General features: G+C 36.9%; 2 protein-coding genes across 3 annotated transcripts in view; one reads left to right on the forward strand and one right to left on the reverse strand.

Annotated features, from left to right (window-relative positions):
* Positions 1-11,673, reverse strand: part of LOC100376471 (dihydroorotate dehydrogenase (quinone), mitochondrial-like) — a 41,782-nt gene extending 30,109 nt beyond the window's left edge. The window contains exons 1-3 of one of the 2 annotated variants that reach the window (XM_085499979.1): positions 11,587-11,673; positions 2,162-2,374; positions 965-1,164 (exon numbers count right to left, since the gene is read on the reverse strand). In XM_085499979.1, the coding sequence (XP_085356105.1) occupies positions 965-1,164; positions 2,162-2,374; positions 11,587-11,592 (419 nt within the window). In that variant the 5' untranslated portion in view covers positions 11,593-11,673. The remainder of the gene's footprint in view (positions 1-964; positions 1,165-2,161; positions 2,375-11,586) is intronic. The other variant, XM_085499980.1, reaches the window with a different exon arrangement.
* A 178-nt stretch (positions 11,674-11,851) lies between these two features.
* The window catches only part of LOC102800875 (ATP-dependent RNA helicase DDX1-like), a 77,078-nt gene continuing 66,407 nt past the window's right edge, over positions 11,852-22,522 (forward strand). The window contains exons 1-2 of the mRNA XM_085499983.1: positions 11,852-11,930; positions 13,526-13,577. Coding sequence (XP_085356109.1) covers positions 11,912-11,930; positions 13,526-13,577 — 71 coding nt within the window. The 5' untranslated portion in view covers positions 11,852-11,911. The remainder of the gene's footprint in view (positions 11,931-13,525; positions 13,578-22,522) is intronic.

The raw sequence follows: 22,522 nt of genomic DNA on the forward strand, positions 1-22,522 counted from the left end.
CGAACGGACAGACGGACGGACTGAACCCAATCTATAAGCCTTCAGCAGACTTCGTCTGTGAAGGCTAAAAAGGTCCAAAGCACTAATAGAACAAAATAATAATGCATATGACGGTTGAAATAGCTCTGCTGTCCTACAAGACATTGCGATAGCCAAGTCATGGAATCCCGTAAGAACAAAATGCAGTTAACCCACAAAAATGTAGTCAACATAACTTCATCAAACAAATTGTTCACAAACATAATGTACACCACAAATATCAAAGCAATCGGGCTGGTAGTTCTCAAGAAGAAGTAGCAAATAACTTTTTTTAACAAAAATGACACAAATATCTTTTTTTTCAAATAGAATTGAAGATATCACCACAAAATGAACAAATCTGATAGAGGTCCACCCAAGGTACCTACAAACCAAATGACAAAGCAATTGAGTCGGAGGTCGAAAATAGCAAACGAAATTAAATCCTTGAAAAACATACATGAAACGAATAAATGCAAGTAGCTTCAGAAATTTTCAGGTTAATTCCCAATTCACAGCTAAAATAATGAGTCATTGCCAGTGTGTTCTATTTAGTGGTAATAATGGTAATAGAGTCTCGACACAAAATTAATAAAATTTCACACAAATTTCTAATTAAATATATGTAAATGAATGCTCATGTCATCGCTATGTATCTGGTGTCATGTTCAGGTGATCGTAGCATTTATAAATCAACGATCATTTGAAATGTCACTGGACATTGTATCAAAACTTTTTTCTATTTTTGTCTATGTCTTTTTTCTATGTTTAGTGGTTTTTTAGAACATCTTGTTTTGAAATAAATAATTTTGTTAAATCATGGTTAAATTGAATTCTAATAGTTTATTTACCTACTACAAATATTGCAATGGATTGCATCTCATTTGCAGACCATAGACAGAGGGTCTGCGCATAAACACAAGATTTCAACACAAAACATTGATACCTGTTAATAATGGCACACTCTTGCACTAAACGAAAAACTCTTGGTTTGGGGTTGCCAGGTTGTGGTTCCGGGGTAATGCTACCAACTTCAACAAATCCAAATCCCATTTTGTGAAGACCATTTATTGCTTCAGCATTCTTGTCAAAACCTGCTGCTAAACCAATCGGATTACTGAACTTCATATTCCATAGTTTAGTACTCTATAAAAAAAATATATATTATTGTCTATGCTGTGCTGTGCTGTATATATGACGAAGATCTCAGTGCTTTTAACCAATGGTATCAAAGAGTGCAATGAAAACATAGAAAAGTTGGATTATGTAAAAGGAATAGCACAAGATTATCACTATATTCAAAACGCATGTAATATATACGTTTGGGAATCATTGAGGACACAAACCAGACTTACTTACTTGCATTTAGTATTTATAAACAGAGATGCTAGAAAGTGCTACCATGAGAAATGAATTCTATATTCTTTGATATTTACTAAACAACTAAGATACAACCATTTCTACCTTACCATCATTTCTCATGATTTATCGTAAACTGATAATATACTAGCTGCAATTCAATCCATCTGACTAAACTGTTCAAATGTTTTCTCTGTACCAACACCTTGTCCTAGTTTTTATAACATTTATTTGTTAATTTTGACTGTACACAACCGAATCATGCTGAATCAGTGACCCACAAAATGTGCACTACCTTTTCATGCTACTTTTTTATGATCACCGCAACGTTGGCAATATGCTAATTTCATTGTTTTAAATGTCAACTGAGACACACATTGTAACAAAAGAATTGACCTTTTTTGTAGTAATTGTAGTTGGACTCACAGACAAAGTTGATAGTCTCTATTTTTTGGTTGAAACCTGACATAATGAGATGCAAATTTGACAAATAAGGTAGGCATTCATTATTCATTCTTGTTTGTATTGATACAGACAGGTAAAATATAAATTTACTTTCAGCAATTAAACACCTTTCTTTATTTCTTCCATATTTACCTTGCATTCATTGTTCCACTGATAGAGGGTAACCATGGTAATAGGAACACTGGATGTGATCACAGAGAATGGAAACAATATTTGATGGGCAAAGGGAAGTCTGTTAGTGACTATTAAATTAAACAAAAAATATCTTTAAATTTTGATGATATATGTAATGAACATTTATTTAAAATTAATGTCTCACCAACAATGATGGATCAGTGTAGTTATTGCGTGGTACAAGACCACATGCTGCCATTTTCACTGCAAAGACATGAGCTCTATCAGCATCCATAACAGTCCGCACTGTAGGCATAAGAATTTCACGATAAAATCTTTCTTGTCCAGCATATGTGCAAATGCCTGCAAACATTGCAAAACCACCACTTACAATAATAGCACCAGATCTGATTTTATTCTGGTGAAAAAAACAAAACAAAAATCAAAGAAAGAACTCTGCTGAAAGTATTGGAGACACGGTAAAAATTAATTAATAATTACTTGTACTTGAGATATTGATGGAAAAGCTTATGCAAATAAGGTAACTAATATGAACAGATTTAAAGGGAAACCGCTCAATCACTTGGATTGCACCAAGTGCTCATGGGTAATTAACTCCCCCTCTGTCCACTGAGTAGATGAATGCTTATCTTTCCCCCTGTACCGCTAATCCCACAAAACAACTGGTATAAACATCCTAAGAACGGATTACAATTTGCTTGTTTAACATAGCAATTGAATTTCAAACAAATACAGAGCAGTCTTCATGTGCCATGATTTGAAACATCATGCGCTCGGTAATTTATACATCGGCGGAAAAATATGACGTGGAACTAATTCAAGTTGATGATGGCCAACAAAAAAAGGTGGCAGTCCACCGGATACACACGACCAGAATGTTGCTAAACGGTCGCGAAGATAATCCACCGACTCAAGTTTATTTGTCTGTTTTCGTTGCGTCGGTCTATTGACGGTACTGATCTCGTATACAGTAAACCTGAGAACGAAACTTCCTATGCACATTCTGTATACATACTACCCTCCAGACTGCTTATATAACAAGTCATTGAAAATGACACAGTCCCCGTTAAGTTCTCTTTGTGCTCGTCATATTAAAGCGGAGGGGTTGTCGCGAGCGTGTCCTTGAAACTTGAGTTCCAAGTGGCGTATACAACAGATTGTTTATTTACATCAAAACACGTGTTTCGTGTCATAGTAATATGGCCAAAATAAAAACAGCCGTTATTCAGCCATCTTTGATCTGATTATGAAACACACTGATATGTATGATATATGTGCCAAATACGAATGAAAATGGTACATAAATTGTGGAAATATAGTAGTAAGGCCAAAAAGTCAGATGGCTGTCAATCGGCCATCCTTGACCAGATTTTGAAACAAATTGTCATGGACATGCATCCTAACCTGTATAAAGTACATGTATGTGCCAAATTTGAATGAAAACTGACAGAGCACGTCCAAGATACCGCATAAAAAAACAAAAACAAGATGCCTGCCAGTCGACCATCTTTGATCCAATTGCAAAATAAATCGTCATGGACATGTATCCTAACATGTATAATCTATGTACCAAGTTTGAATGACAACTGACAAAGCATGTCCAAAATACAACATTTTCAAAATCAAGATGGCTGCCAGTCGGCTATTTTGAATCGAATCGCTAAACCACTGCATGTGCATATGTCCCACATAAGGTACTAGGCACATGCAAAGAATGAACGGAATCGGTCCACAGGATTCTGAAATATGACATTGGATAGACTCACGCACGAACAGACGGACACACGGACGGTTGGACGGACAGATTCAGGAACTCACGGATGGTCGGGGACATGTATCCTAACATGTATGATCTATGTACTAAATTTGAATGAAAACTGACAAAGCATGTCCAAAATACGACATTTTCAAAAAACAAGATGGCTGCCAGTCGGCCATCTTTGATCCAATTGTGAAATAAATCATCATGGACATGTATCTTAACATGTATAATCTATGTACCAAGTTTGAATGAAAACTGACTAAGCATGTCCAAAATACAACATTTTCAAAAAACAAGATGGTTGCCAGTCGGCCATTTTGAATCGAATCGCTAAACCACTGCATGTGCATATGTCCCATATAAAGTACTAGGCACATGCAAAGAATGAACGGAATTGGTCCAAGGGATTCTGAGATATGACTCCGGACGGACGCACGGACACACGCACGGACGCACGGAGACCGAATTATAAGTCTCCGTTTTCGGACTTCGTCCGAACGGGGACTAACAAGTGTGAAAACTGTATATTATAAGTACAGTATAAATTATCAAAATCATTAGTAAAGAAAAGTCGCCGCGACATCACGGGCTTATCTTGTAACCTGTTTACGACACTCGTGTGGAAAATCAAAATGTACAGCTTGTCTTCTGCGAAGCCTAGCCCATATGTACACGGGTGGTACCGGCTTGTATCTCATGTGAGATTTGAGTTCTTGTGATCTGGCGGGTGAACGTCGGGTTGACTTTACAGTCAAAATCAAATGAGCGGTGAGGAGGAGAAGAGCGTTCTGTCAAAACAATTTTACCGTAGACTCAATTTTAACGACCATTCTGCAGCATTGTATTTATTATAAATAAGAATTACAAAAATAGAATATAAATACACACATACACTCGATTAAATTGTCTGGACATGTATGCAACGCATGAATGAAAACGATCTATTGTAAAAGATATGAATTGAAACTGCCTGTGACGTGTTGTCTGGGTGCCGTTTCGTCCGACAGTCAAATGTTGAGCTGTCGAAGTATTTCGTGAAAAATAAAACAAAGGGTAACACCATACGAAACAGTCAGGCCAATGTCTTGTTGATATCCGAAACTTGGAACCTCTAACCATGCTCTAACAGAACGGTTATTTCCTGTACGCCTACCAGTATTACACAACTATCATTTGCAGCTCATTGCAGTCTGACACTTATGTTCAAATTACCATAACGGAGGAGATTTGCCGATGTTCCAGCACGATCTTTTACCTCTGGTTTAGATTGGAAGATGGCACGTTTTTTTTAAATCAAAACATTAGTTGTTTTCGATGATAAACTGACCATTTGAAGACTAATTTAATATTTTTACGGTGATAACAGCTAATTGTCGAAGCGAAGCTTTATCCATTCACACTAACCACAATAAACATCGTAGTCTTGAATAGGCATCAATGACTATGGTAAAATTCGTAAGATTGTGGGTCAGGAGTGAGTGTTATTTTGACTTGGGTATTGTGTTTACATTCCAACGGTAAATTTTTGCGTGGTTATATTTTCACGCTTTTGGACTCACCGCGATATTAAAACCACGCGAATGATTTCTACTTCTACATTTAATTTATTGCAATGGATATCTGAAAGCCTGTAACCTAATGTTATTGACATTGTTTACTTCTTATATTGTCATGTCCCAGTGTTACCGATGGTTAGACATAAACTAACTACGTAACGATAATGCTGTTTGTAAACCAACAAGCTTTGTAGATTGAATAAACATCTAGGGGATTTACATTTTCGATTACTCAAACTGTGATTGACAGGAATTTTGCATACATTAGCCACCATTTTAAACTCGTGATTTTCACTGGTCGCGGCACATTTCGACCGAAAATAACAACATTTATACATCAAAAGCCCAACCAGACGAGTGTAATCGCTAGCGTACATATTCATGCCCCCGTGGATATGTATTTGGAATCACAGCTTGATCTCTAAACATCGTAAATGGCACATTTCACGAAGCTCCCGCCACGATGTTAGCGGCTTGGTTCGGATTAGCATATTAATACGGTGGCCATCTTGACCCTTATTTATAGTATCGGTTCCCCTTTAAGTGTAAAACTAATTAGGTCTGTGCAATGTAAAACTAACTCTCCCCCCCCCCCATTGTACATATGAAAATTGGTTCTTACAACTCTAGGGGATTTGGATTATAACATGATCTAAATCCAACGTTAAACCTATAAACGTTCCATTGTTTTTAGTGCCAAACCCCTTTGTTAAGTACAACAACAAATATTTCTTTGGTGTTTGTGAGCTCTTGTGTGATTGGTCAATGCATGGACAGCTCTTCCACTTCCGTGTTTTACTCCCTATCAATTTGGGTCCTGTTTAACCATAGACAGTATAGTAGTATAGTAAGACCAATGTCAAACGCTGTATGCCCAACGCAAGCTGGGCTGGAATATTATGATGAGCAAGTAAACAATGACGTCATATTTCCTTCGATGCGATGTCACTACTTTCCCCAAACGAGTCGTTTTCTTTCCGCAATGCACATCTTCAGAACACACAATAGTTATCAGATGTTCTCGTGAACGTAGTTCACTAGTAAAAAATATGACTTTTAATATGTATGTTCCTGTTTAATTGAATAAAATTAAAAGTTAGTTTCCGTACATGCTATATTCAGTCTGTACCCTGTTTTTATTTTCATGATGCATGAATCTTATTATGTTTTTATTTTTCTCTGCCACTCATTTTTTTTCAAACAGACTTTGAATCCGTATGTTCTCTAGTTTGTCACCATCTTGACTATAGCTCACACTCTTTCAACCGGAATTCATGTCTAAGGTTGTACCCCGTTTTCAACAAAATACTCTAATATTTTTGTTTTCATGATGCATGAATCTTCTTATTATGTTATTTTCCACCGACTCTGCTCGTTTTTTGTTCTCTGTCTTGCACTTATTTTGAAATTAACTTTTAATCCGTCCGTTTTCATGTCTGTCGTCATATTGACTACCTATTCACACTCTTTCAAACGAAATGCATGTGTAAGTTTGTACCCCGTATTCGACAAAATACACGAATATCATTGTTTTCATGATGCATGAATCTTCAAATTTTATTATTTTCACCGACTACACTTATTTTTTATTGTTCTCTGTCTCACATTTTTTTTAATAGACTTTCATTCCATCTTCCGTTTTCACGTCTGTCGCAATCTTGACTACACATCCAGTCTTTCTGCCTGAATGCACCTACGTTATACCCTGTTTTTATTAATAATTTCAACAAAATAACTCGAATACTTGTGTATAAATGAGGCATGATTGTCTTTATTATTTTACTTTCACTATTCTCAGTTTTTTGTTAGCGTTTCAAAGGGTTTCTTTTACGTGACGATCAAGAAAACGCAAATCTTCGCTATTTTCGATGTTGATGCCCGGGCTCTGAATCACACACACAGAGTTGTTAACATGAATTGCTGCGTTTGGATCTTCTTCACTATCATTTCCACCGTCATCAAAATCAAAAAAAAAAAAAACATCGAGCAAATCATCTACACACGGGAACTCATGATCAGCAACAGCCATTTAGAATACCCATGGAATACCGTAGGCGACTCTCGTCAACAAAATTACGCATTTCGCGAGAGTTCACGACTCTCGCCGCCTAAAAACAGACAGTTTTCAAGACAGCACTTTCTTCATAGTAAACAGATGTACCCGTAAACCAATTTTGACAGGAAACAGAAGCATGGTTTAGGAGCTAATTTTTTTTAAATCACTTTAGACCAAACATACACATTTTTGTGCATAAAAATACTTACAAAATTTTAAAATTCATACAATAAGCTTTCCAAAAATATATAGTTTTGTGGACAAGGGAGGTCATTTTGGTTGCCTAATTAACCAATTAAAATACCTGTCAGGTAAACTGCATCTCTACCTTAACGAGAAATCGAAATAAACATTTAGTTTATGTTAACGGTTAGTTTAAATCAGCTTAACTTTTTTCCAGCCTACCCTGCTACATTAGAATCGCTGGAGTTGCTTGTCCTTCGTACTATACTGTCTATTGTTTAACTCCGGGGTTACGTAGAAACGCCACCCTCTTAACTTGAGATCTGTGTTGAAAAATAAACCTTTGTTGTTACGGTGTACGCAAGAAGATGAACAACTTGTGTTTTTAACATCACTTCACCTTTTAACAATTCACCCCTAGACGTGATAATTTCATTTCAATAGTAAAAATACGTTCTCGAAAATCCAAATAATCACAACCTCATCGAAATTCATTTTCTATTCTTACCCACAGGCCACACCCAGACCATTCATCAAAACGAGTGGTCTGGGTTATACTAGTACTCTGACCCATGCCGAGGACTTCCTGTTTGTAATGCTATATGATAAATCAGATTAACTATCACGTGAAACCAAATGAAAATCATTCTAAAATAACGTACTTATACCCAATTGATTCTGGAAAGAAACGACATTTGCAATAATAATCGACGAGCAGGTCCGGGTAGTAACGTTTGGTTGATGAAATAGACGATACAACAGTACTGATTGGACCTACATGAATGCTACTCTATTTCACATAACCAAATGTTGTTGTTTTTTTTGCTGTCGTACATTATCTTTGGTAATAACTCCGAAAGTGAAGTCTTATATCTTCAGCAGAACGTAGCCGTTAAAACTTGCAAAACAAGTCTGTTTCGATCGATCATCGCTGAAGCAGCATACAATTTATTCATTTTTTGACTCAATTAAAAAATACGAACGGTGTCAATATTTAAAACTGCATTTTGTCTGTCTCTGACGTGCTACAGAATGACATAGATCTTGGCCGATCGTATTTTAACAAAGGACCTGAATGTACAGCACTAATTTCACCCAATCTCCTGCTTGCTTCTGCTTTTCGATCATTATTTTTACTGGCTTTTGCAACCGCATGTTGAATAATTTCCGCTTAATTTTTCGAGCACGCAAACCCAGAAATATCGCCCGTCTGCACGCTCACATTTTAAATACATGTCTGTGGCATCAATATGTTCCTGGTGTCTCTGCTCTCTGCCCTAAGGAGTTAGCATTGCCCGTATGACGTAATTGTCTCGATAATCATATTGTTGTGGAACATTCACATAACAAGAGGTCATAGTTCAAGTTACGTTCGTGAATGAAACAAAGTAAGATGGTTTGGAAGTGTCATTTGAAATTAAATAATGGTTAATACTCATTGAATTCTCAAACTATAGCACTAAAACAACCATTTCAACAACTCGTGTGCCAGTGTTCAGTGTTTGAACAAGCGGTCAGTGTTTTTAATAAGCGAGTGAGAAAAAAGGGATAAAAACATGGTCGTTTTTCCGGTCGGAAATTAAGCGATATGATGTTGATTAAAATGTTATAAAAGCGAAATATTTGGCGAAATGAGTATTGATGCCCATTTATAGCTTGACATGCGTCACCAAATGGGGACATGGTTAGAGTTGATAGTACCATGGAAGGTACTAATCCATGGTAGTGCCAGTACTAGTATACGCGGGGAGGGAGTCCAGAGAGGGAACAGCCAGCATCCCTTTTACGGGAAAACGTGAAATCTCGATGGATTTGTTTCGTTCTCACATGTAATATTAGGTTTTGCAGACTTCTGAGTTCAAAAAAGATGACTAAATCAGCCAAAAAGCAAGCGTTTAAAAACATGCCTATGCAGAAGTTGGTTTGCCAGTACTTTTATCCATTTTTAACACCCAGACTACTCTATTGACATTGGTTGTTTATTTCATGGATTTGGCACTTGAGGTGGCTGTTAAGCGGTGTCGAAAACGTGCACAAAACGACCATTCTGTGCACGTTTTCGACACGGATTAAAAACCAGTTGTAAGCACAAATTTTCATATGAATAAGGTCTGCATAATGTAATATCTATGTACCAAGTGTCATTGAAATGTGATTAGAACCAAAAAATTATGAATTACTATGCTAATTAGAGAATTAATATGAACAGATTTTAACCCAAAATTAATCAGGCTGCCTATTGTCCTAGAGCATTTATGTACATCATTTTATTCAAATGTGATGATCATTAATTGAGATATCAGTGTTAATTAATTAATTATGTTAATTAGGTGATTAATAAGAACACATATTTACCAAAAACTAATTGTGTCTCTGCATAGTCATAGGTTCATTGAAATGTGATGATGAGTCCTCTTTTAAAAGTTTCATTAAAATCCAATGAGTGGTTCTTTATATATCAGTGGAACAGTCATGGAACAGCAAACAATTAGATACCTACACTAATTTGCATAAATTTCAACCAAAACCTAATTAACTCTGCGCATTATCCCAGAGCATCTATGTACCAAGTTTCATCAAAATTTGATTAGTGATTCTTGAGATAACGGTGGAACAAAAAAAGTGACATACATACAGGATAAATTAAACAAAGTGTTTGTTTGATTTGTAGATTTCAAAAAAGCCTTTGATAGATATCATATGGCGTAAAGGACACAGGGCAGTCTCACTCACTCTCTCTCACTCTAGACCAATCACACCATGTTTAGCAATGCACAGCAAGTATGGTAAATCAGCTAAAGACCGAGAAAAACAAGGATTTGAGTGAAAAGCAAAGATATTCCGGGATAAATGTTAAATCTATTAAAGCAATATGCAGTATACATCTACATAATAAATTACCTTACTAACATTTTATAAATATTTGTGTGATTGTATATACTAAAATTATCGTATTATGCAAAGTAAACCAAATTTTCCAGAATTAATTTAGATTTGTCAAAAATTAGCATGAGGGATAGTTGATTCGTCCCAAATCATATTTGTCCCACAAGTTGATTTGTCCTAAAATCGATTTGTCAGATTAAGGTTAGCCCACAACAAACTCACCCAGTACACACAAAAAGATCCAAACAACAAACTGTTCTTGTGCTTATTGTGCAATCTGTGTTTGTTTCGCCATTTTGTTTTTGTCAACGTTTGGTTTATACTGTACCATTCAAACCATTGTGGTCATTGGCATGGGGGATCAACACTTTGACCATGTTTAAGGATAAATAACATATCGATTACATTACTTTGGAATACTTTATTTTTGCTGGAATTAATTTTCGCTGTAAAGGCTTTTTGGGCATTTTGTATGGAATTTATTTTTACTGATATTTGATGAGTTTAATGTGAAATATAGGAAAAAAAGTATATTCGCTGGATTTTATTTTCACGGAATCATCCCTTCAGCGAAAATAGCGAAAATAAATTCCAAGCGAATTGTATTGTATTTGCTTGCCAGTGGTGTCATTCATGGAATTCTGCACAGATTGAATGTTACACTGCATGGTGTTCTATACAAATTTTCTAAAACTTCTCAAAATACAATGAATTGACACTAATGACACAGGAAAGGTTTTATTAAAAATGAAAATGAGAGAAAAACGATGTGACGAATGTGAATTGGGACGAATTGACTCGTGGGACGAATGTGTTGGTGAGTTAATAGGAAGAATTGACTGTGAATCAAATTGTAAACGTACAATTTCGAGAACATGACCGATCGTGAAAGACGCCTATCGCGAAGCTAATATTTTTTTATATAAAAATGCCCATTTAATTCCCTTAGTCTCTGTTTAGCTATCTATTTTAATAGGCTTAGTTTGATTGGTTTAATGAGAAAAAGTGGACAATCCGATAGATACGTGCTACCATAGAGAACAGTATACATCCAACTCTAGTTTATATACGCAGGTGGGGTCTCACGTATTAAAGCATGGTTGGCGACGGCGCGATTGTTACAGTAAAGTAAGAATTAACAAAACGTCAGAACAAACCATACTGACCGACATGATGACTTGATTGAAAGGTTGTAACCTCTTGACCGATTGAAAATAGCGGGGAGCTGTACATGTGTTTTGTATTACACTTCTCCACTATCCTCGTTCCCTACCATACTGCATGTTAGTAAATATAATCAATCTAGTTTTTATTTTTTATTTCGAATAACGTGTTTTTCAATAAGTTCACGTTGAAAGTCAATCATAAGTTAAACTATTTCGCAACTTGTTAATTGGTTGATATATTAAATTCATTTTTAATAAATTATTATAACTTTAAGATTAAAATTGTCAGAACGAGACTGGTGTTACGTCGTACAGCAAGTTCAACATGGGGACGGCATTTTTAGGTGAGTTTAGCAATATAGATATAATTTTATATAATAAATTAACAGTTGTAATTGATGCATCGTTAATAGTGACTTCATGTAAATAGTGTAGCCCAAGGTCGGCAGGATATCCAACCTCGGCCATGCTATACGTATAAGATAGAGATGACACATGTCACACCAAATATAAATATACAGCATAAAATAGGGGTTATATACCAAAGTACACTTTCTGGGATTGTCTTTTTTTTTACAGCGGCACGCATTGCATTGAGTGACCATGCTGCATGAAAAGTGAATATTGCCAGTCGTTTCCCCTTGGTGTTGTAAATAAGACGGCCTAACATCTGTACCTATGGGTTATACAATGAATTTCAGAAAGGCGTGAATGTTTATGTAAATTCGAACACTCAATCAAATGAGAACTGCACTATTACCCAGTATGTCACTATAATAAAGAGAAAGACTTTTCTTGGTTTTTCAAATTTATGGATTAAAATTATTTTATTTGAAACACCACAAATTAACCCTTAGAGTGGTGAAGTCCACATTTGCCCAATTCACAAATTGTAATTAAACCCACATAATTTTCATTTAAGTTTATTGTCTATTGTTATCATCCTTTTCACAACTTTAAACTTCTTTCTGAAAAGTGTAAGTTGATTGATTTAAAACATTCTATTTCTTTCTTATTAAACACCTGAAACAGCAGAGCTGTATCACCTGACAGGCTGCCTATTAGTCCCTGTTCGAATGGCACCCGAAAACGAGGATTATGGATTGTGGGATCGACCTCTGTGTGCGCGCATCTGTGCATTCGTCTGGACCTATTTCTAAGACATGCCTGAACTGATCACATTCAAACTTTACACATACATCATACATAATATTATACATATGCACATCAATTTGTTTCACGATCTGATCTGATATATTGTGCTGAAAAATCACTGAAATCAAGCATTTCTGGCATTCCAGAACTGGACCTTGGCAGTTTTAAAGATGGATTTTTTGGTATACACATTGGATATTATGGGACCTTGATGCACTTTGTTTTTCAGACTGGATTCAAAATTGCCGACTGGCTGCCATTTTGTATTATTGAATGCGGTCCTAGTGCCATATCTCTAACATGCTTTGAGTGATTATGTTCAAATTTTACCATAGATATACAGATGTGCTGATGATCTAATTGAAAATGGCCAAATGGCCATTTGTGCTAAAACATCATCAAAAATCAAGCAATTTTGGAACCGGATTTTGGTCGTCTGTGGATGGATTTCATTAAAACTTGATACATACATTGAATATTATGGGACCTTGATGCACATCATTTTGTCTAAGAAATTATAGCAAATACATAAAAAAACAGGTAAAATGTAGCACTAAAATTTGTGCAGGCACAAATGGATGGCACCTGGTCAATCAGGTGATACCTGGCCAATCAGGTGATACCTGGCCAATCAGGTGATACCTGACCAATCAGGTGATACCTGGTCAATCAGGTGATACCTGGTCAATCAGGTGATACCTGGTCAATCAGGTGATACCTGACCAATCAGGTGATACCTGGTCAATCAGGTGATAATTGTATCTTTCTCTTTTTTTTTTCGCAGAACTAGGCGTGATGCCTGAAATAAGCAAAGCAGTAGAACAGATGGATTGGCTGTGAGTAGACCATCAGGTGTATTATAGAGCATTATAGGAGTGTCCCTCTAAAATTTAGAATTAGAGGTCACACTGGGTAATCAATGAACAGCATCCCAAATGTGTTTTTGTGTTACTAGGTCATAGCATATTATATTTCTGTGCATTACCCCAATGCAATATAACTGCCCTGCAATTGGTAAAATCTGGCTCTTTGTTTTTGCAAAGTAACTTTAAACTAGTTAGAAAAACATTGGTTTATTATGCACCACTATTTCATCATAAAGTATTGTCATTAATGATGACAACATTGTAATGGGTTCTGCTTTTCCTCATTTGTGCATGCAAACAAGAAAATTCTGACCAATATAATGACATCAGCTCATCTCAAAACACCATTCTGATCAATATCATGGCTTCAGTTCATCTCAAAACAACATTCTGACCAATATCATGGCTTCAGCTCATCTCAAAACAACATTCTGACCAATGTCATGGCTTCAGCTCATCTCAAAACAACATTCTGACCAATATCATGGCTTCAGCTCATCTCAAAACAACATTCTGACCAATATCATGGCTTCAGCTCATCTCAAAACAACATTCTGACCAATATCATGGCTTCAGCTCATCTCAAAACAACATTCTGACCAATATCATGGCTTCAGTTCATCTCAAAACAACATTCTGACCAATATCATGGCTTCAGTTCATCTCAAAACAACATTCTGATCAATATCATGGCTTCAGTTCATCTCAAAACAACATTCTGACCAATATCATGGCTTCAGCTCATCTCAAAACAACATTCTGACCAATATCATGGCTTCAGCTCATCTCAAAACAACATTCTGACCAATATCATGGCTTCAGCTCATCTCAAAACAACATTCTGATCAATATCATGGCTTCAGCTCATTTCAAAACAACATTCTGATCAATATCATGGCTTCAGCGCATCTCAAAACAACATTCTGACCAATATCATGGCATCAGCTCATCTCAAAACAACATTCTGACCAATATCATGGCTTCAGTTCATCTCAAAACAACATTCTGACTAATATCATGGCTTCAGCTCATCTCAAAACAACATTCTGACTAATATCATGGCTTCAGCTCATTTCAAAACAACATTCTGACCAATATCATGGCTTCAGCTCATCTCAAAACAACATTCTGACCAATATCATGGCTTCAGCTCATCTCAAAACAACATTCTGACCAATATCATGGCTTCAGTTCATCTCAAAACAATATTCTGACCAATATCATGGCTTCAGTTCATCTCAAAACAACATTCTGATCAATATCATGGCTTCAGTTCATCTCAAAACAACATTCTGACCAATATCATGGCTTCAGTTCATCTCAAAACAACATTCTGACCAATATCATGGCTTCAGCTCATCTCAAAACAACATTCTGACCAATATCATGGCTTCAGCTCATCTCAAAACAACATTCTGACCAATATCATGGCTTCAGTTCATCTCAAAACAATATTCTGACCAATATCATGGCTTCAGTTCATCTCAAAACAACATTCTGATCAATATCATGGCTTCAGCTCATCTCAAAACAACATTCTGACCAATATCATGGCTTCAGTTCATCTCAAAACAACATTCTGACCAATATCATGGCTTCAGCTCATCTCAAAACAACATTCTGACCAATATCATGGCTTCAGCTCATCTCAAAACAACATTCTGACCAATATCATGGCTTCAGCTCATCTCAAAACAACATTCTGACCAATATCATGGCTTCAGCTCATCTCAAAACAACATTCTGACCAATAGCATGGCTTCAGCTCATCTCAAAACAACATTCTGACCAATAGCATGGTAGCAGCTCATCTCAAAACAACATTCTGACCAATATCATGGCTTCAGCTCATCTCAAAACAACATTCTGACCAATAGCATGGCTTTAGCTCATCTCAAAACAACGTTCTGACCAATATCATGGCTTCAGCTCATCTCAAAACAACATTCTGACCAATAGCATGGCTTCAATTCATCTCAAAACAACATTCTGACCAATATCATGGCTTCAGCTCATCTCAAAACAACATTCTGACTAATATCATGGCTTCAGTTCATCTCAAAACAACATTCTGACTAATATCATGGCTTCAGCTCATCTCAAAACAACATTCTGACCAATAGCATGGCTTCAGCTCATCTCAAAACAACATTCTGACCAATAGCATGGCTTCAGCTCATCTCAAAACAACGTTCTGACCAATATCATGGCTTCAGCTCATCTCAAAACAACATTCTGACCAATAGCATGGCTTCAATTCATCTCAAAACAACATTCTGACCAATATCATGGCTTCAGCTCATCTCAAAACAACATTCTGACTAATATCATGGCTTCAGTTCATCTCAAAACAACATTCTGACCAATATCATGGCTTCAGCTCATCTCAAAACAACATTCTGACCAATAGCATGGCTTCAGCTCATCTCAAAACAACGTTCTGACCAATATCATGGCTTCAGCTCATCTCAAAACAACATTCTGACCAATAGCATGGCTTCAATTCATCTCAAAACAACATTCTGACCAATATTATGGCTTCAGCTCATCTCAAAACAACATTCTGACTAATATCATGGCTTCAGTTCATCTCAAAACAACATTCTGACCAATAGCGAGGCATCAGTTCATCTCAAAACAACATTCTGACCAATATCATGGCTTCAGCTCATCTCAAAACAACATTCTGACCAATATCATGGCATCAGCTCATCTCAAAACAACATTCTGACCAATATCATGGCTTCAGCTCATCTCAAAACAACATTCTGACCAATAGCATGGCTTCAGCTCATCTCAAAACAACGTTCTGACCAATATCATGGCTTCAGCTCATCTCAAAACAACATTCTGACCAATAGCATGGCTTCAATTCATCTCAAAACAACATTCTGACCAATATCATGGCTTCAGCTCATCTCAAAACAACATTCTGACCAATATCATGGCTTCAGCGCATCTCAAAACAACATTCTGACCAATATCATGGCTTTAGCTCATCTCAAAACAACATTCTGACCAATATCATGGCTTCAGTTCATCTCAAAACAACATTCTGACTAATATCATGGCTTCAGCTCATCTCAAAACAACATTCTGACTAATATGATGGCTTCAGCTCATCTCAAAACAACATTCTGACCAATATCATGGCTTCAGCGCATCTCAAAACAACATTCTGACCAATATCATGGCTTCAGCTCATCTCAAAACAACATTCTGACCAATAGCATGGCTTCAGTTCATCTCAGAACAACATTCTGACCAATATGATGGCTTCAGCTTATCTCAAAACAACATTCTGACTAATATGATGGCTTCAGCTCATCTCAAAACAACATTCTGACCAATATCATGGCTTCAGCGCATCTCAAAACAACATTCTGACCAATAGCATGGCTTCAGCTCCTCTCAAAACAACATTCTGACCAATATCATGGCTTCAGCTCATCTCAAAACAACATTCTGACCAATAGCATGGCTTCAGTTCATTTCAAAACAACATTCTGACCAATATGAAGGCTTCAGCTCATCTCAAAACAACATTCTGACCAATATCATGGCTTCAGCTCATTTCAAAACAACATTCTGACCAATATGATGGCTTCAGCTCATTTCAAAACAACATTCTGACCAATATCATGGCTTCAGCGCATCTCAAAACAACATTCTGACCAATAGCATGGCATCAGCTCATTTCAAAACAACATTCTGACCAATAGCATGGCTTCAGCTCATCTCAAAACAACATTCTGACTAATATGATGGCTTCAGCTCATCTCAAAACAACATTCTGACCAATATCATGGCTTCAGCGCATCTCAAAACAACATTCTGACCAATATCATGGCTTCAGCTCATCTCAAAACAACATTCTGACCAATAGCATGGCTTCAGTTCATCTCAAAACAACATTCTGACCAATATGATGGCTTCAGCTTATCTCAAAACAACATTCTGACTAATATGATGGCTTCAGCTCATCTCAAAACAACATTCTGACCAATATCATGACTTCAGCGCATCTCAAAACAACATTCTGACCAATAGCATGGCTTCAGCTCCTCTCAAAACAACATTCTGACCAATATCATGGCTTCAGCTCATCTCAAAACAACATTCTGACCAATAGCATGGCTTCAGTTCATTTCAAAACAACATTCTGACCAATATGAAGGCTTCAGCTCATCTCAAAACAACATTCTGACTAATATCATGGCTTCAGTTCATCTCAAAACAACATTCTGACTAATATCATGGCTTCAGCTCATCTCAAAACAACATTCTGACCAATAGCATGGCTTCAGCTCATCTCAAAACAACATTCTGACCAATAGCATGGCTTCAGCTCATCTCAAAACAACGTTCTGACCAATATCATGGCTTCAGCTCATCTCAAAACAACATTCTGACCAATAGCATGGCTTCAATTCATCTCAAAACAACATTCTGACCAATATCATGGCTTCAGCTCATCTCAAAACAACATTCTGACTAATATCATGGCTTCAGTTCATCTCAAAACAACATTCTGACCAATATCATGGCTTCAGCTCATCTCAAAACAACATTCTGACCAATAGCATGGCTTCAGCTCATCTCAAAACAACGTTCTGACCAATATCATGGCTTCAGCTCATCTCAAAACAACATTCTGACCAATAGCATGGCTTCAATTCATCTCAAAACAACATTCTGACCAATATTATGGCTTCAGCTCATCTCAAAACAACATTCTGACTAATATCATGGCTTCAGTTCATCTCAAAACAACATTCTGACCAATAGCGAGGCATCAGTTCATCTCAAAACAACATTCTGACCAATATCATGGCTTCAGCTCATCTCAAAACAACATTCTGACCAATATCATGGCATCAGCTCATCTCAAAACAACATTCTGACCAATATCATGGCTTCAGCTCATCTCAAAACAACATTCTGACCAATAGCATGGCTTCAGCTCATCTCAAAACAACGTTCTGACCAATATCATGGCTTCAGCTCATCTCAAAACAACATTCTGACCAATAGCATGGCTTCAATTCATCTCAAAACAACATTCTGACCAATATCATGGCTTCAGCTCATCTCAAAACAACATTCTGACCAATATCATGGCTTCAGCGCATCTCAAAACAACATTCTGACCAATATCATGGCTTTAGCTCATCTCAAAACAACATTCTGACCAATATCATGGCTTCAGTTCATCTCAAAACAACATTCTGACTAATATCATGGCTTCAGCTCATCTCAAAACAACATTCTGACTAATATGATGGCTTCAGCTCATCTCAAAACAACATTCTGACCAATATCATGGCTTCAGCGCATCTCAAAACAACATTCTGACCAATATCATGGCTTCAGCTCATCTCAAAACAACATTCTGACCAATAGCATGGCTTCAGTTCATCTCAGAACAACATTCTGACCAATATGATGGCTTCAGCTTATCTCAAAACAACATTCTGACTAATATGATGGCTTCAGCTCATCTCAAAACAACATTCTGACCAATATCATGGCTTCAGCGCATCTCAAAACAACATTCTGACCAATAGCATGGCTTCAGCTCCTCTCAAAACAACATTCTGACCAATATCATGGCTTCAGCTCATCTCAAAACAACATTCTGACCAATAGCATGGCTTCAGTTCATTTCAAAACAACATTCTGACCAATATGAAGGCTTCAGCTCATCTCAAAACAACATTCTGACCAATATCATGGCTTCAGCTCATTTCAAAACAACATTCTGACCAATATGATGGCTTCAGCTCATTTCAAAACAACATTCTGACCAATATCATGGCTTCAGCGCATCTCAAAACAACATTCTGACCAATAGCATGGCATCAGCTCATTTCAAAACAACATTCTGACCAATAGCATGGCTTCAGCTCATCTCAAAACAACATTCTGACTAATATGATGGCTTCAGCTCATCTCAAAACAACATTCTGACCAATATCATGGCTTCAGCGCATCTCAAAACAACATTCTGACCAATATCATGGCTTCAGCTCATCTCAAAACAACATTCTGACCAATAGCATGGCTTCAGTTCATCTCAAAACAACATTCTGACCAATATGATGGCTTCAGCTTATCTCAAAACAACATTCTGACTAATATGATGGCTTCAGCTCATCTCAAAACAACATTCTGACCAATATCATGACTTCAGCGCATCTCAAAACAACATTCTGACCAATAGCATGGCTTCAGCTCCTCTCAAAACAACATTCTGACCAATATCATGGCTTCAGCTCATCTCAAAACAACATTCTGACCAATAGCATGGCTTCAGTTCATTTCAAAACAACATTCTGACCAATATGAAGGCTTCAGCTCATCTCAAAACAACATTCTGACCAATATCATGGCTTCAGCTCATTTCAAAACAACATTCTGACCAATATGATGGCTTCAGCTCATTTCAAAACAACATTCTGACCAATATCATGGCTTCAGCGCATCTCAAAACAACATTCTGACCAATAGCATGGCATCAGCTCATTTCAAAACAACATTCTGACCAATAGCATGGCTTCAGCTCATCTCAAAACAACATTCTGACTAATATGATGGCTTCAGCTCATCTCAAAACAACATTCTGACCAATATCATGGCTTCAGCGCATCTCAAAACAACATTCTGACTAATATGATGGCTTCAGCTCATCTCAAAACAACATTCTGACCAATATCATGGCTTCAGCTCATCTCAAAACAACATTCTGACCAATATCATGGCTTCAGCTCATCTCAAAACAACATTCTGATCAATATCATGGCTTCAGCTCATTTCAAAACAACATTCTGACCAATATCATGGCTTCAGCTCATCTCAAAACAACATTCTGATCAATATCATGGCTTCAGCTCATTTCAAAACAACATTCTGACCAATATCATGGCTTCAGCTCATCTCAAAACAACATTCTAACCAATATCATGGCTTCAGCTCATCTCAAAACAACATTCTGATCAATATCATGGCTTCAGCTCATTTCAAAACAACATTCTGACCAATATCATGGCTTCAGCTCATCACAAAACAACATTCTGATCAATAGCATGGCTTCAGCGCATCTCAAAACAACATTCTGACCTATAGCATGGCTTCAGTTCATCTCAAAACAACATTGTGATCAATATCATGGCTTCAGTTCATCTCAAAACAACATTCTGACCAATATCATGGCTTCAGCTCATCTCAAAACAACATTCTGACCAATATCATGGCTTCAGCTCATCTCAAAACAACATTCTGACCAATATCATGGCTTCAGCTCATCTCAAAACAACATTCTGACCAATATCATGGCTTCAGTTCATCTCAAAACAACATTCTGATCAATATCATGGCTTCAGCTCATCTCAAAACAACATTCTGACCAATATCATGGCTTCAGTTCATCTCAAAACAACATTCTGACCAATATCATGGCTTCAGCTCATCTCAAAACAACATTCTGACCAATATCATGGCTTCAGCTCATTTCAAAACAACATTCTGACCAATATGATGGCTTCAGCTCATTTCAAAACAACATTCTGACCAATATCATGGCTTCAGCGCATCTCAAAACAACATTCTGACCAATAGCATGGCATCAGCTCATTTCAAAACAACATTCTGACCAATAGCATGGCTTCAGCTCATCTCAAAACAACATTCTGACTAATATGATGGCTTCAGCTCATCTCAAAACAACATTCTGACCAATATCATGGCTTCAGCGCATCTCAAAACAACATTCTGACCAATATCATGGCTTCAGCTCATCTCAAAACAACATTCTGACCAATAGCATGGCTTCAGTTCATCTCAAAACAACATTCTGACCAATATGATGGCTTCAGCTTATCTCAAAACAACATTCTGACTAATATGATGGCTTCAGCTCATCTCAAAACAACATTCTGACCAATATCATGGCTTCAGCGCATCTCAAAACAACATTCTGACCAATAGCATGGCTTCAGCTCCTCTCAAAACAACATTCTGACCAATATCATGGCTTCAGCTCATCTCAAAACAACATTCTGACCAATAGCATGGCTTCAGTTCATTTCAAAACAACATTCTGACCAATATGAAGGCTTCAGCTCATCTCAAAACAACATTCTGACCAATATCATGGCTTCAGCTCATTTCAAAACAACATTCTGACCAATATGATGGCTTCAGCTCATTTCAAAACAACATTCTGACCAATATCATGGCTTCAGCGCATCTCAAAACAACATTCTGACCAATAGCATGGCATCAGCTCATTTCAAAACAACATTCTGACCAATAGCATGGCTTCAGCTCATCTCAAAACAACATTCTGACTAATATGATGGCTTCAGCTCATCTCAAAACAACATTCTGACCAATATCATGGCTTCAGCGCATCTCAAAACAACATTCTGACTAATATGATGGCTTCAGCTCATCTCAAAACAACATTCTGACCAATATCATGGCTTCAGCTCATCTCAAAACAACATTCTGACCAATATCATGGCTTCAGCTCATATCAAAACAACATTCTGATCAATATCATGGCTTCAGCTCATTTCAAAACAACATTCTGACCAATATCATGGCTTCAGCTCATCTCAAAACAACATTCTGATCAATATCATGGCTTCAGCTCATTTCAAAACAACATTCTGACCAATATCATGGCTTCAGCTCATCTCAAAACAACATTCTAATCAATATCATGGCTTCAGCTCATCTCAAAACAACATTCTGATCAATATCATGGCTTCAGCTCATTTCAAAACAACATTCTGACCAATATCATGGCTTCAGCTCATCTCAAAACAACATTCTGAACAATAGCATGGCTTCAGCTCATCACAAAACAACATTCTGATCAATAGCATGGCTTCAGCGCATCTCAAAACAAC

Source organism: Saccoglossus kowalevskii, chromosome 6, assembly GCF_978046115.1.
Source record: "Saccoglossus kowalevskii chromosome 6, keSacKowa6.1, whole genome shotgun sequence".
In the NCBI taxonomy this organism is placed as follows: domain Eukaryota; kingdom Metazoa; phylum Hemichordata; class Enteropneusta; family Harrimaniidae; genus Saccoglossus; species Saccoglossus kowalevskii.